This window comes from Hyla sarda, chromosome 6, assembly GCF_029499605.1.
Source record: "Hyla sarda isolate aHylSar1 chromosome 6, aHylSar1.hap1, whole genome shotgun sequence".
NCBI lineage: Eukaryota > Metazoa > Chordata > Amphibia > Anura > Hylidae > Hyla > Hyla sarda.
Genome location: NC_079194.1, coordinates 243966760 through 243983102, shown reverse-complemented (window position 1 = coordinate 243983102; position 16343 = coordinate 243966760). Strand labels below are relative to the sequence as shown.

Below are 16343 nucleotides of genomic sequence, written 5' to 3'. Positions count from 1 at the left end.
GCATTTACATATTGAAACAAAAACTTCACACAAACAGCGGAGTTTTCTACAATGAAATGGCTCGGACCTGCTACCCACACTTTTTTTTTTTAGTTTTTGCTTGTTTGTGTTTTTTTGTGGCTTTTTTAAAATTCCAGTTGTTATGAAAAAAGAGGTTTTGTAAAAGGCAGCGAGCGAAATGATTTTCAATGTGCTTCTTGCTGTCTTTTCTTTTTTTTCTAATTTTTATGATTTTTCATAATCATTTTTTTTACTCCTTTTTTGGTAAAAAGCATTTAAAAAGTTCTAAAAACTAATAGTATAAAATGTCGTTAACATGTTTCCTTCTCCTTCCTGATTCGTGTTGCCCACCGGAATTGAACTGTGATCGCCTTTGTTAAAAACCCCTTTGCATTTTGCATCATCAATAAATAATTCTGTTCAGTTTTTTTCCTTCTTCTTGTCTATCGTATTGCAATGTAATTTTTACCCCTCGCTTTAATTTCATTTTTTTTTTATAATTTTTTTAAATTTTTTTACAAAACGTATCATGGCTCAACATTGCAAGGAAATAATATTAATATCATATAAAAATGATTACACAGTAAAAATACCCAATTACATCCTCCCATTTCCATTTCTGGAGTCCTCCCTATGCCCAACCCTATATCTCCTCCTTGATATGAAATATTATACAATTCAAGTAGTCTTCCCATTGTTTTTTTATGGTACACGCAAGACAGGAAAACATAAAACAACCAAAAAAAAAAAAGTGGCAATACCATTTAGATGGCTGACCAGTTGACAACTGTTTGGATGACATTAACATATTGCAGATTCCAAAAACCAAGAACACAATTATTATTCATTACAAAAAATTGTAAAATTTCTAACCAAAAGGATAATGTGGAAATCAATATTGCTGCTTGTTCTAAAAAAAAGTTACATCAAGAATCAACATTTCCGACAACTTCATTTATTGTTTTTTGCCCTCTTGCAACTTTCATAAAAAGCCAAGTTCTCAGCTATATTTAATTTCAAACATAAGAGAAGAAACCTTGAAAGTGTCCTGATCAACTGATATATTTTTTTATTAAAGGTCTTTTGTAAACATTGCTCTTTGTAAAAGTTGCGAGATGGTATTCACAAACCAACATGTCAATGTTGTCTGAAGGAGATTACTGGAATAAAACATGATTTTCGAATGATCTCAGTGGTTTGTTCAGCAGTTTAACCAACCCGTTCAAGATCATAGTGTTTCCTTGAGGGAAGAGATCCCTGAAAAATATTTGTAGCAAATATTTGCCATGGATATTTCTAATATAGACAAAAATTGTTCACAATATTGGAAGGCAATTTACAAAATAAGTGTAAGTACACACAGATATTAACTGATCCTGGCACTATGATCAATACTCACAATGGCTTATTTAACCCCTCTGTGTTTTTGTGCCCACACATTGGATTACCATATTTTTGTGTGCCATCTCAATGTCTTTTATCATACTAAGTAGGCATTCTGGAATTAAAAGCATACAATGGAAATGATGCAATTAAAAAAAATGACCAGCATGTTGTTTTATGTCCCATATCCATCAACCAGACAACAATTTAACCCCACCGGGATTAACAAAAACCTCTTTATACTATGTGTACAAAATCAAGTATAACTGTTATTAATAATGTGTTATTAATAGTATAACTGGTGAGAAACACACATTTAAAAACACAACCCCCTATGTGTCTCTTTCTATACTCCAAAAAATGATGATCTACTGGTTGCCTCAGTGGAGTTCGAGAGCACCTATTATATTTAAATATAATAGGTGCTCTCGGACAACACTGAGGCGACCAGTGGATCATCATTTTTTGGAGTATAGAAAGAGACACATGGGGGTTGTGTTTTTAAATGTGTGTTTCTCACCAGTTATACTATTAATAACGCATTATTAATAACAGTTACATTTTGTTTTATTTTGGACTCTTTATAGTATAAAGAGGTTTTTGTTAACCCCAATGGCGTTAAATTGTTGTGTAGTTTTGTCACCTCTATATGTGTTTTGAGGCCACAGTATAAGTAGACATCAACCAGACTTTCGTGGATCCAGATCACTTTAGCAAATCAGAAGTCTACAGTTGCACTTGGCCCTATCTTGGTATCATAATATATAGAATAGCCCTTACATCTGGCAAGTAACAGTAATCCTTAAGAAAAGCTAAAATTCAACTAGGTAGTAAAACTTGAGCTAAGACATACTTCCATACTCAGAATGTTTAATGCTCCAGATTTTTGCCAGGTCATGCTGTGGAAAGACACTAACCATTTTACTTTGCAAGATGGTTCCAAGTGTTTGTAATGACCGTTCAACTGTATAGAATAACTTCTCACTAGAATACTCCTCATATAAACCCATCAGCCAATATTAGTACCAGTAGTATAAGAAGATTGTCACTGGAAAACGATAGTTGCATCCATTAGTTTACAAGAAATGACAAAGGTCAAGGTGGTATTAACCATGGTGGAAATAGCATGCCAATATTCCACTACTGGATTATAAAAGATGACCTTAAAAACCTTCAGGAATATTACACCCTATAAGTTTAGTGGTCATTAAATGGTCATATACTGTTACAGGAAATCTGTCCTGTGTTTCAACTGGAAATAATAAAGTCTACCCTTATGTCTTTTTAAGGGAACATGTTATCACTTCCATGCTGCCTGAATGACAAGTTATCGGCTCTCCTCGCCCTACCGGCTGTGATTGATAGACCTGTCCCTGTCTGGGACTGTTCTAACGACTTGTGGTTTAGGCAACATGAAAGTAATGACAGGTTCCCATTATATATTGGTTATAATGGCTAATGCTATGCTGTTGACCTTAATATTAATCTAATGGCAATGTAAATGCCTTTTGAAATTGCCTGTCTTCCCGCCTAGTTGACCTTTTATCGGCAAAATAAAGGTGCATGTAAACACCATAATTAAGATGTATCACTGCCATAAACTAAGGTTCACAATCCTAACAAACATGCTATTCTCAAAAAGGACTTAGTAGAAATCATAAGGATCCATGCTAAAGCAAGGATAAAACGTGTAGTGCAATCGGCAGTGCAGTTCTATAAACTGGATACTTGCTTAGAGGATAGGTGAATAAAGTGATCCAATAAATAGACATGAGAATTCCATTAATACTAGTGTGTACAATTTAGCAAAAAAAAAATGTATTGGTAAAATAGGTGCTGATGCTTTTTTAATTCATAGTGGCTCTTTCAGAGTGCCTAAACTTTTCTACAACTTCTGATCTGTCACATCAAAATGTCAGAATTTGTGATCGGTGGTGGTCTGGCTGTGGAGAACCCCAACCTGATTGCTAAAATTAAGGGAAAGAAACAATAGATTGAGCGCTTCATCCTTTGTTTCTGCGTAATGCCAAGCACAGGGAGCACAGATACAATCATCACATGATCATAGAGAGATGTTATGGTGCCCCTTCTTTGTGTGCTTGGCTTTCTAAGGAAACAAGAGAAAACAACAATTTAGCAGTTGACGGGGATCTCAGTAGCCGGACCCCTAAAAATCTAAACTTCTGACATTTAGCTATGACATGACAGAAATTGTATAAACATTTAGGTACACTTAGGGGTTGTCCAGTATTTGAAAAGAAAAAAAAAGAGAAGAAAAAACTTTTTTATCCCAATCCCAGAACAATGATTTTTTTTTTTTATAGGCTTTTAGAAATAATTGGAGCTCAATCCTAACTACTTGAATGGATCTAAGCCGCAATACTAGAAATAACCCATGGACAAGAGGGGCACTGTTGTTGATTTAATAAAAAAATAAAAAAAGGGAGACTTTTTTCTAATTTTGGAAACCACTTTACTTTTTGACATTTACTAAAATTACAGCAATGTGACCACAAGGTTAATCTGCTCAGATTTTGATTCAATCTGCATTATCTATACGTCACATTCTTTCCTGACTAAATGGGAATTTGGTTGGTTTCATTTAACAATAACTTATGGAAGGAAAATGATCTTTATTGTTCTACAAAAAAAAATATAAAAAAAAATATTCAGTGCTGCATGTAATATATAACCTAGATTGTAAGTCCATATGGCTATTTAAACAAGTGAGGTGGTTAACTATGTAGAATCAACAGTCTGTAGTATGTACTATAGAAATCACTTATGTATGGATGAGACTAACCGCAAATACAATTATATATTGTAATTCCCTTTACCGTAGGTCAGTGAGTGACCACGCAACTGCATTCTGTATTCTCATCATGAATGTAGGTAAATGGCTTTATCTTAAGTAACGCTCCTCTACACAATTCTGAGGAAGGAAAAAGATACTTTTCTTAAAACGAAAAGCATTATTTTTTTTTCAAGTTCAATAGATAATCTATTAAATTTATTCTATGGCAAGGATTCAATAATCTATGGAAGCCGACACTGAATGATTTCCGTATTCTATGAACCCTAAATCTGACATTTCAGTCCAGCTCTTCCCCTCTTAATAACTTTAGCACCAAAAGGACACCATATTTAAAATATAATGTCCCCTTCTTTCATTGCTTTACAAAAAAATCCCATAAAAATAGTGCTTGACTTTTTTTTACCTTTTTTTTTTTTTTTTGCAAAAAAAAAAGTAATAGAATATATAGATATATTATACATATATAAAATCATTGTAATCTGTGGCATATGTGCAAAGCAGACAGCGCTCAAATTCAAACTATAAAAACACTCTGCCTACTTCCCCTTCATTTTTATTAGTTCTCAATGATTAAGAAAAAGGTGCAAATACGTTTGGAATCTTGCGCTCAGCCCCTTAGATACCAAAGACTGCAACATACCACTATGTATGATGCTGCAAAACTTGGTGATGCAGAGGAGTCAAGTGAAAGAGAAACCCCAAAAACCTTACATGCCCTTGGAATTTCAGGCATTAAAAAAGGTGCAAATAATTTGGACACTGACAATAAATGCTACAGGAAAATAAAGAAGACATTAAGTAGTGTAGAAACCAGGCATAAGAAACGGAAGAAAAAGTTCCCTTTCCGCACTGATTTTGTTCTTTCCAACGCTAAGGTTAGCATCAGGATGGAATTTGTACAATACTTCCATTGGTAGAACATTTTCTTTCCTTAGTGGCATTCTTAGGCCTTGATGTGCCACAACTAACCATATATTTATTTATTTTTTGCATATTCGTGTGCGTGTATAGACAACTGCTTTTGCGTCTTGGCATACATCTTCACATACACACACATAAGGTTCTAGTATGAAATGCAGTAAAACAAAAATAAACATAGAAAAAATGGACACAAAAATCCACAGAAATATTTCCCACCAAAAACAATGTTGTTCCTGCTTTGGCGTCTCTCGTTTTGCTAAGTTTTGTCTCTTCTGTGAGGTGTCACATGGAGTTTTTTAGGCTTCATTTCTGTTGTTTAGCTTGCTCTCCCTGTCATTCAGAAAAAAACAATCGAACGCTAAAAACAGAAGATGATGGCAGCAGAATGTTCTTTAATAGTGATTTTCTGGCTCAATTGTGGGATGGATCTGAGCCTTGATGAATGAGGTGATGCTGCTTCGCAGGTGGTGTAGCTAAAGGCCGATGTAATATAACCTGCTGTGATTCTTCGATCTGCTGCACCCGCCATCGATACTGGCGAGCACGAACAATGGCAGGAACTCCTCTCCGTAGACGCTGTGTGGATTTTCTTTGCCAAATGTCATATTTGGAGTACTTGTGAGAATGCTTATGATAGATGTCCTTAAAGATATAAGAGATACCACTGGCGTTACCATTTAGCAGTTAAATTTGTGAAAAGCTAAAATTTTACAAACCCCAAAAATAGGATACATAAATTACGATACATAAATCACAAAAAAAAACACAGAGGTCTACAAATCAACAACAAATTATTTTACAAGGAATTTAATTACTCCTTACATTAACTGACCAATGAAAAATCACAGGAACCAAGAAGAAGAGGGCAACAGTACAAACCGGACAGTGTTAAGGGTATTGGCAGAGGATTGGGGGGTGAGTATGTAGTCTTTGTTGTCTTTAACACAGGAAGGCCTGAATAACTCTTTTAAAACATAGGTGTAAGTTAGGGGGCTGGCAGGGCATCTAAGGTGTTAAGTTCCAGAGGGTGTGCCAACAAGCCAGAGTATTTAGAAAGGAAAGCAAACAAACTCATTGCCATGGGTAAAAGTAAGCCTAGCTCTGGCTCTGGGCAAAAGAGTATTCGCTCATAGATTTCAGATATTCCCTTTCTATTGGCCCCTTCTAAGCTGTTCTTACCCAGAGCCCTCATTTTTGCAATTGGATCTACACTCTAAACTTTAAGGAATGCTCTTCTGATCAATGGGCTGTGGTCAACTTCTAGGCATTGCCCTAATACCCAAATGGGCACTCATTCCATGTGACTCACAAAATATTCTGCAGACAATTAATGATTTGAAGTCTTTGGCCACACCAGCTAAACCCTCATCTTCTGCACATCTTGAGTCAGTTCTCTATGTTACTGTTTACTTTTACTCAGCAGATTTCTTGATCATATTAAGATAACAGAAAACGTGACACCTTCACACTCACCTTGTTCAGGGATGGCATGGCTGTGGTGGGTGCAGTAGATAGATCTCTCTCATTTTTTACAGGCTTCGCACAGTATGTCTCCAATAAATCTAGGTCACAACTTCGAAAGCAGCATTCCTCAACGATTCCTCTGTTAGGCCTGCGACTGGTGCGTACAGTTTTCTTTTCTGGGAAAACACAGAAATAGTTTGTTAACATTTAGTAATCTGACATTCACAATATAAGGACATATTAGATACTTAAATATTTTTGTCTTATATGATTAATTATGGTGGATAATACAATATAAATAAGGTAGTTAAATAAACATCCTTGTTCTTGGAACTTTTAAGAGAAATGTCCTAAGTTTTCTAACTTAACTTTAAGATAAAGAAAGACGAAGGCTGGGCCAAAACACACGTTGCGGTGACATCCCACCCTTACTCCAGAGTACTTTTTTAACTTGGTTTGTATGTCATACTTTTCCACTTGGTTCTGGTCTATAGAGATAATATAATATATAATATAAGATAGCTTTATTATATGCTATGGCTTTATCCTTCTTATATGTTATGACTATTAGGATAGGACCTTTGTATGTGCATTGTCATATGTTACCTGCTTTACTGTGTTGAACAGATCTCCATTTTTTTCCTCTGTAGCGATAACCCCTTTGTCTCTGATGTTTGGAGACTCTTTTGTGTGTATGTTTTTTTTTACCATCATAATAACAATCATCTTTTTATATTTATATTTATCAAGTGACTCTATTTTCTGTTGAGTTTTGTTTGCACTTTGGAGGTCATATATTTGCCTATATTACGTGAGGTGTTTTCATTATTTATTTTTCCTCACCCTGTCCGCTGTAGGAGTATGCTTATTTCCAAGAGAAAAGGGTGGTCACAGGTCTTCTTTCATAGGGGCAATAGACCTACTGTAGATCCCACAGATAGAATGAGATCCCTATATCTATAATTTGCAGAAAACATTTGTCTATTGTAATAGACCAGAATTATGTCGGTCAGGGCTAATATGTTTGTTACTGTATCTTATGTATCAATAAAATAGGCCTCTGAGTCTGCGATCTTGGTTTCCCAGCCTGGACTGTTTTTGCCACTTTCAACTCTTGTAGGGACAAGATTCTTGGAAACGCAAACACCAGGAGTTTTTGGTCTCAGGCCAGTGCACCAGAATCCCTTTCTTGTATTTTTTTTCCTCAGGCAATGCTAAAACTTGTATTTAAAAGCTGAAGCATCTGGACGGCTATACAACTGTACATTACATACCAATAGGTTACAATAGATCACATGATGCTATAATGAAAGTACACACAGTTGTTTTATCCATACATAAGCCACTAATCATAGGTTATTAAGATATCATTATCATCCTATTCCTAAATGGGCCTAAAGATGTCAGATAAATATTCATGTCCCTCAGCTCAAATACCAGCAGAGTAAGCCATGTAAACAAGAGTCTTGGATTTCACTTCTGGATAGGGGGTGTCACACTAAGCTCGCTCAGCTCTTTTCCATTAATTCTGCTTTAGTATGTTAACCCTTCTATGACTCATGAGCTTTACTAGTGAATTACAGTCAGGTCATCCTGAATATAAACTGATAGAACAAAGTGAATAATCCTATTAACACTAGTGAGCATATGTGATACATGTACTACTCCAAAGGTCTCCACATTGTAAAAATGGAGGGCATGGGGATCATAGATTTCACCGGATCACTGCAGTTAATGTTGTCAATCCACACCTTTGATTTCGGCAGGTGTAGTCAATGATGTAATGTGCATAGAAGTCTCCTGTCTTCTGATGGCAAATGTTGGGGGAGATGAAGATCAGACATATTGGATGTCAATGTAACGGAAATTTGTTCATGAGGTAACAGTCTTAGATCATGTGCATGTTTGAGATTTATAGAGCAGCTGGGAGAATTAGCTAAAGTTATGATATGTTTGGCAAGCTTTAAAGTCACTTCCAGGACCCCCTTAGATTCAGTTTATCTCAGATCAAGAGCAAGATGGAGCCCAGCAATGCAGAGTTATCCAAACAAAAGCACCCCTTAATTTTATACTTCAACACTAAAATAAGACAAGCCATGCAAGCAATCAGTTTGGGATCAATACTTTTTTAGTTACTAATCAACTGAAGTCATTTTGTCTGATTAGTAGAAGACTGTCAATGTGGTTACCTTAACTTTCCGTGAAATAGTACAGAATGTTATGTTTTGTTTAGTTTTTTTCCCCCTACAATCTACACAGATTTATGTAATAATATCTCAAGGACAGATTTTTACAGAAGCAAAAATATTCATAGAAATAGCTAGAACTGGTCTTGGAAAAGGTGCCTAATGGTAAAAATCTAAATGGACACCCTAGCAGTGCTCATTCATACAATTGTAATTCACTATCCCAGAAAATCATGGGCAGTGAGTGTTGCCCTCCCCACCTTGCCTAATACCTAATGTAGGAAAACTAAGGGCAATTCTACTCTGTTTTGCCTCCATCTTGTAAATATTGCTTTCCAGACATATCTCTGTTCACATCTGTGTCAGAGGCAATTGGTGGCAGCTTCATACGGGGCTTCTACCTTCCTCTGGATCAACACAGTAGGGTTTAAGGTTGAAGTTAATGGACTCTTGTCTTTTTTAAACCTTATAAACTTTGTAACCTCATAACTATTAGGAGCCTCCATTTCAGATTGCATTGTCTTTAGCTGGAAAAACAGCACTACATGCACACACTTTAGGGGACTCCTTCATAAGTCCTTGGGGTCCATTGGGTGATGTTGGCATCTGCTGACGATCAAGTTGAAACCTGTGGCTCCCATTATAAATGGAAGCACAACACCTATATAAGGTCAATACAGATTTTATTATTGGTCAAATCTGTAAGTTTTGTGGGAGTGACTGACCATGGGAAAGATAACTGTTGATAAAGGAGCATTTGACCAATAGCTTTCTAATGTCTATGGACACAGTTAGTGAAACAATGCTTACCCAATTTATGTCCATAGTTTCATAAAATTGAAGAATACTTTAACAGGATCACAAATCACTACTGTAGATATGGAATAGGCTTGTTAAAGAGATCTTCAGATTTTTAACTGCTAGGAATATTCTCTGTTGCTACAATACACAGACTGGCGCACTGGGGTGAGTGCCCTCCAGATACTTCAAATGCCTCCTGCCTCAGAAAGGAAGCAAGTATAGATATCATGCCATCAAATATTGTTAGATATGTGTAGGCATTGGACAAAACAGGAGTCACATGACCAAATTATCATAACTGTTACAGTAAAACCTCTCTGAGATGGCCACCCAAAATTGCAGTTAAAAATGGTTTCCTAGAAAGGAGGGCTAATGTACATTTTGTGCACATTCTCAGAGTGGTTGTCTTTTAGGGAGGTTTCCCTGTGTATATAATAAATCTAATACAATTTATTCTGTCTATGGCCAGGTTTAGCTTAAGAGATAATCCTGATGACAGCTGAAGGCTATGGTCTGTTCCACTGTTGTGGATATTATAATGATAAAAAATGGCTAATATAGTACCCAAGCTAAAAATTAAAATTCAACAAAACCCCAAGTTAATCCATTTTGAACACCGAGAGAGAGAATTGTCCGTACAGATGTATCCCATGTCAACGGACGAGCTTATATAAACAAATAGAGCTTCCCTGTAGAATCCCTGTAGTTAATGCACTCATAATGTGCTGTCTACATACATGCAGGCTGAATATGTTGATATACTGAAGTGTTGATTCAGCATGTACCCTACAGATGTTCCTTGTCATTACATATAACAGTAAGAATCCATGTTCATGTGATTCACTGTTTATAGTTCTTCACCAATGTTGCTTAAAAAGATTTCTAAATAGTTGGTAGTACTAAAGTTGTGGAGTTGGCGTTACCTTATGATGTGGCCAAGTACCAAGTAACTGTTTGATCAAGAGATTTATTTATACATGCCGATTTTTTTAGAATTTTTTCATAGTGTTAATTATGTATATATTTTTTCTAAAATCATTTTCTCCCTATAATTACCATCTACCAAAGAACAGGCTGGGATAATATATAATTAACATAAAAAGTGGATGCATTGTTTTGAAAAAGCTGTCTGACTATTTGTTTGTTTGGTTGCTGTCTTTCGTGGTACTCGAAGGAGTATAAATAGAATATAGATCACTGGGCAGCCTTAGAATGACTTGGAATTTAACGAGAAAATACTATTTTCTCATTACCAGTGTTTATATATGAAATCAATATTAAAGGTCATTACAAAAGAAAGCAAATATAACCTGAAAATCTGATAAAAATTATCTCAAAATGCATTGTCTTTTTAATAAAGAAGATTTCTCTTTGAACGGATTGTGAGCTGCCCTTCAATATTCCACTTTCTATCCAGTACAGAAAAAATTCTGTCGTCATATGCTAGCTTCTCCAAGCATGCGTGGTACTTCATTGGAGACACAATTGACCTTCATGGGGCAATATTCTCTTTTTACATTGGTAGTTGTAAACATTTAAAAATTAGATTATAGATTAAATATAGATTGGATATACCATATTATTCTAAGTGTGTGTGTATGGATGGTGGAGTTATGGATTCCTAATAGACTTGAAAACTGTAATTCACAGGGCCACATCTGCATTGGAGATGAAAGATATAGTATGTTATCAGATCATCCATACATGTAGAGGGAAATGTTTTGTAGAGGAAAATCTCTTTAGGAGGCCACACATCTGGAAATATTCTTGTACACTCTCCAGCCTGAAGGCTCATGCACGTGGCAAAGCTGTAAATGGACACTATACAAAAGCACATTGGTATAGTGGTTCAGTGGTTAGCACTGTTAGGGTTGAGAGGTCAAATCCCACCAAGGGAAACATCTATATGATCTCTGTTTGCTTGAGCTTCCCCATGTTTGGATTGTAGATTGTGAACCCTACTGGGTTCAGGAATCTCTGTACTGCTCCGCAGAATATGTTGGCACTATATGAATACAGGAATTGTTATTATTCATAGACATGTGAAGATTTTGTGAATGCCTGTGTGGCCATGGGACAAAACCACCATGTGCTTCCATATCACACCAGAGGCACACTCAGGTACAGTATGGAAGGTCATTGGCACAGTGCTAGTTTTTTTCTGTATGGCACTGTTCATGAGTTTTATGCCATTCTTAAGAAGTGTCTTAATGGTGGAGGGAACAAAAAAATGCTGTATCCAAAAAAAATTGGATTTGTAGCGCTGTCCTCAGTTTGTTCAGGAAAACAGATTTATTAACGCAACATAAGTTTTGAACCCGACCCGGGTTCTTCGTCAGGCAGCAGATACATACATCTGCTGCCTGACGAAGAACCCGGGTCGGGTGCGAAACTTATGTTGCAACAATATATATGTTTTCCTGAACAAACTGTTCTGATAGCCTTTATGAGGACGGCGCTAGAAATCCACGTTTTTGGGGATACAGCATTTTTTGTTCCCTCCACCATTGAGAAGTATTTGTATCGGTGCCCCTATGGAGGATCAGGTCCATGTGGAAGCTGCCACCTCTATACCCGCAAGGATCTTCTATATATCGAGTGAGTCTACACACACATCAAGGTGTTGTGCTCTCAGCACAACACCATTTGTTAAGCTGGGTTACTAAAAGTGGGGATACTTGGGTCATCTACCGTATTGCACTCGGAGCGCCCTTTTTTCCCATTTATTTCTTTGCATTCTTAAGAAGTGATGACTTAAAATGAATGTTAGACACAAGTTGGTGCCAAGAAAGCCGTACACATTCCACAGAGAAGGCTTCCAGCCTGGCCTACTCGACAATATTCTTGGTTGCAAGCAGAGAACAAGTCCTGTTAGCAATAAAAGCTTCACTTCACTGTAAAGCATTAAAAAAACAGAAATCAAATGTACTTTGTTAAGCTATGTTTGGCAACAATGATGGCACCGGCTTTAGTAGCTTATTTTAAAATGAGAAAGAGAAGAAAAAAAAACATTTTTGTGGAAAGATTCTCCCTCCACAAACAAAAACAATAACTCCCAGTGATTAAGATTGGCCTTTCTACAAAGCAGACGGCAACATAATAGCTCCAATTACAGCGGACAGGGCGCAACTTTCTACCTTATTTAAAGTGAGGCTCCACTTCCCAGTCACCTCAATGTAAGAGTAAAGAGTTGAATTATCAGCCATTTCCCCTTTATAACGTTATCGGCAAAATTACTCCCATGAAGACATCCCCTTTCCATATGTCCAATTAGGAAAAAACAATGTCATAGAGAGGGTCCCCTGCTCGTGACCCCTGTCTGTGAATTAGAGCGAAGAGCTGCTAACAAAGGACCTCTTCTTCTTTGATGGACCCAGCCTGGTCATAGTCTGCCATTTATCTGTATAGCCTCCATGTAATGCTACATACTAATTCAATAGTAAGGGCAGTAGCATATTCCTCCCACAATGATAGGTGATCGGTGGGAGTTTTTGAAGATGGACTCTTAGATGATCGACAGGCCATGGCTTTAGGTCTATTTAGTTGTAATTTCAGTCTTGCCATATTAGCACTATTATAAAGAAATTACAACCTGTAATAACAAACATAATATATATGTCCCAGAATGCAAAAGTTCTATTAATAGATGTTGATCACCAAAACTGTACATAGATACATAGACAACCTAGCTGTGTTTTTGGCTCACAAGAGCCTATTAGCCAGCAAGACATGATCGGCCTTTTGGGCCAAGCAGATTTTCTGGATTTCGTCTTTCTTTCTCTCTCACGACATGTGTGCTGTAAATATGCTGGCAATTTCCTTTCAGTAAAGGTCCTTCCCTTGCCCCTCTCTTACCTCAAACACCCTCCCTCTTTTGCCAAATCAATCAAACTGAGTTAAAGGGGAATTTGAAGTAAACAATTTCCCTCCTCCCCTCCATCTACTCTCCGGGAGGAATGCAGGAAGCAACAAAGAGGGTCTTTGTGGGACCTAGCTCAGTGAACCGCTGTCCCCCCCATTTTGCCTCCTGCCTGGATCTTCCTTTTCTCCCCTGCCAATTTTACCGAGAAGGACACACAGGCCAAGAATGTGCATAGTCAGCACAAGTTACAGGGAACAAACTCTTATCAGCTGTTCATGGAGAAGCACTTTCTCCTCTCATTGTCTATTGTACTATAGACAGCTGTCAAAGAATTAAGCAAATGACACTATGAAGTGTGACATCACAAGCTCAGGCTACATTCCAGGACTGAACTAACATACTTATAGGTACAGTCCTGTGAAAAAGCTAGGATTTTTTTGTGTGGACATTTTCAATGGTGTAAAACAATATGCCAGTTTCTTTTGTGGAAACAGTACAGTGTTTCTCCGCAGGAAATATTACATGTCAACCATTCAAATAAATTGCTATTCATGTCAGACATGGACATTGACATGATGTGCAACTTAGCCCTTCTCCAGAAGGAAAAAAAAACTGTCTCTAGTGCTACCTGTTGGATGTAACCTCTCTGTAGGTCAATTTCCAACCCATTAAAGAGTCTTAAAACATGACTAAGGATTTTGGTCAATCAGAACCTCATCCAAAATGGAGAGACCCACATCTTTACACAGCTGTTTCAAGGTTAGTCTCGGCAAGCTAAACCACTACCCCCCAAAAGTTACAGTAAATCAAAGACTCCTCACCCAACCAGCCTATTCCCGGTTCTGTACTGCCAAGGCTCAAAAACTACAGATGAGTGTTTTGTAATTTTGGAGTGAATTCTGGCTTGGCTAAAGGGGTCTTTAATGGTTCAGAGATTTACTTTTAGGGAAGCTACCTCTAATAGGTTGTGCTAAACACAGTTTTCTTCCTTCTACAGGAGACATCATTTGCACACCTTTTGCCTGTGCTTGCCTGTAAGATTCCCTATGCCACCTGGTGGTCTCCACAATAGAAAGCAATACCCACAAGAGAGCAATATATCACAGCGCACAAGAAGATGGTTTGTTACTATGAGACAGCCTGTTAAATACCGTATTTTAATGTCATATCACTATAAGACATCTGCAGCCATGAAATGGTCCCATGAACATGGGATGTATTAACCACTCCCCCCCTAGACATCTTATCCCCTATCCTTTGGATAGGGGATAAGATGTCTGATCGCGGGGTTCCTGCTGCTGGGGAACTCCGCAATCTCTCCTGCAGCACCCCCCTTCTTCAGCTGCACGGAGCGATCTCCTTTGGATAGGGGATTAGACAACTAGGCATGGAGTAGCCCTTTAAAGGGGTACTCCCCTGAAAAAACATTTTTTTAATCAACTGGTGCAGAAAGTTAAACATTTCCTTTCTGTCTGACCACAGTGCTCTCTGCTGACACCTCTGTCCATTTTAGGAACTGTCCAGAGTAGGAACAAATCCCCATAGCAAACCTATCCTGCTCCGGACAGTTCCTAAAATGGACAGAGGTGTCAGCAGAGAGCACTGTGGCCAGACAGAAAGAAAATTCAAAAAGAAAATAACTTCCTGTGGAGCATACAACAGCTGATAAGTACAGGAAGGATTAAGATATTTAAATAAAAGTAATTTACAAATCTGTTTAACTTTAAGGCACCAGTTGATAAAAAAAAAAAAAAAAAGAGGTTTTCCAGGGGAGTATCACTTTAAGCCCTTTCATCTAATCATAAATGCCCAAAATAGCATCAGGCTAGTCAGTCAGTCCCTTTGGCATTTTGCAATGGATTATAAATCATTGGTCACCAACATACATGGTTTTATCAGGTACTCCATTGGAATACAACAGGGGAAAAAAAATCAAAACCTGGATTGTTGGTGGGTCTTGTGGACTGGGTTGGGGATCTCTATATTAAATGACAATAATATTGATAATATAGTATTTAAAAAAGAATACAAGACAATGCTTAAGAATTGTGCACAAGCACCTATGTTTCACCCCTGTCTGGCACTTAATGTGTTAAGTGGTTATTGGAGGAAAATATGGAAACAGTTCCCCAGCAGAGCACTTGAGTATGTTTTTGATCCCTTCTGGCGACAACAGGCCTGCATCCCAATTGGGAGCAAAGCTTGGAAACACTATACCAGCAGCAGTTGTTGGGTAATGACATTGCTTACATATTTCTGTGTTTTTGTTCTATGCGGTTATGAATTCATGAATCTATGTATTACTTGTGAACAGACCAACTTCCATCCCAGGTAATTAAGAAATTACTTGTTAAAGTGAATGATATATATATATATATATATATATATATATATATATATATATATATATATTGTAGGATTAAAGTAGTTTGCTTACCAAAGTAGAACCCCCGATCTCCACAAACAAACTGCAGCGTATCCACCAACTGTCCACCGCAGAGGGTCTCGGGCACGCAGTGTACTCCGGATGATTCTGCTGTGTATGCTATGAAGGTGTAGAGGATGAACAGGGCGTGTCTGTTGACTGGTAGCCCTGGCAGCTAAAGAAATAAAAAAAATTACAGATGTCAATGGCTGCAATAGGGCCAGGTAATAAAGCAAAAACTCAGTATACAGTAAAATCTCTTTGAGATGACCACCCAAAATCTGTCACGGAAGCTCCAGTCTGGGCAAGGGGTGGTCTTCTTAAAAAGGTGGTCTTTTGGAGAGGTTTCACTGTTTATTTAGTGTCATAGAATACTTTTCTTGTAAACCTTTATAATATCAATGCTAATTCCGTGACATCGCTGTGGGCCCCAATGGGTGGACCCTGGTACCAATTTTAGTGCCATCATGCACGGCCGAAATTGGA

At 37.4% G+C, this 16343-nt stretch overlaps 1 protein-coding gene across 1 annotated transcript in view; it reads right to left on the bottom strand.

Annotated features, from left to right (window-relative positions):
- Positions 1–3675: 3675 nt before the first annotated feature.
- Positions 3676–16343, bottom strand: part of IGF2 (insulin like growth factor 2) — a 38745-nt gene continuing 26077 nt past the window's right edge. Inside the window, exons 2-4 of the mRNA XM_056526867.1 lie at positions 15870–16032; positions 6593–6759; positions 3676–5761 (exon numbers count right to left, since the gene is read on the bottom strand). Of these exons, the coding sequence (XP_056382842.1) occupies positions 5531–5761; positions 6593–6759; positions 15870–16032 (561 nt within the window). The 3' untranslated portion in view covers positions 3676–5530. The remainder of the gene's footprint in view (positions 5762–6592; positions 6760–15869; positions 16033–16343) is intronic.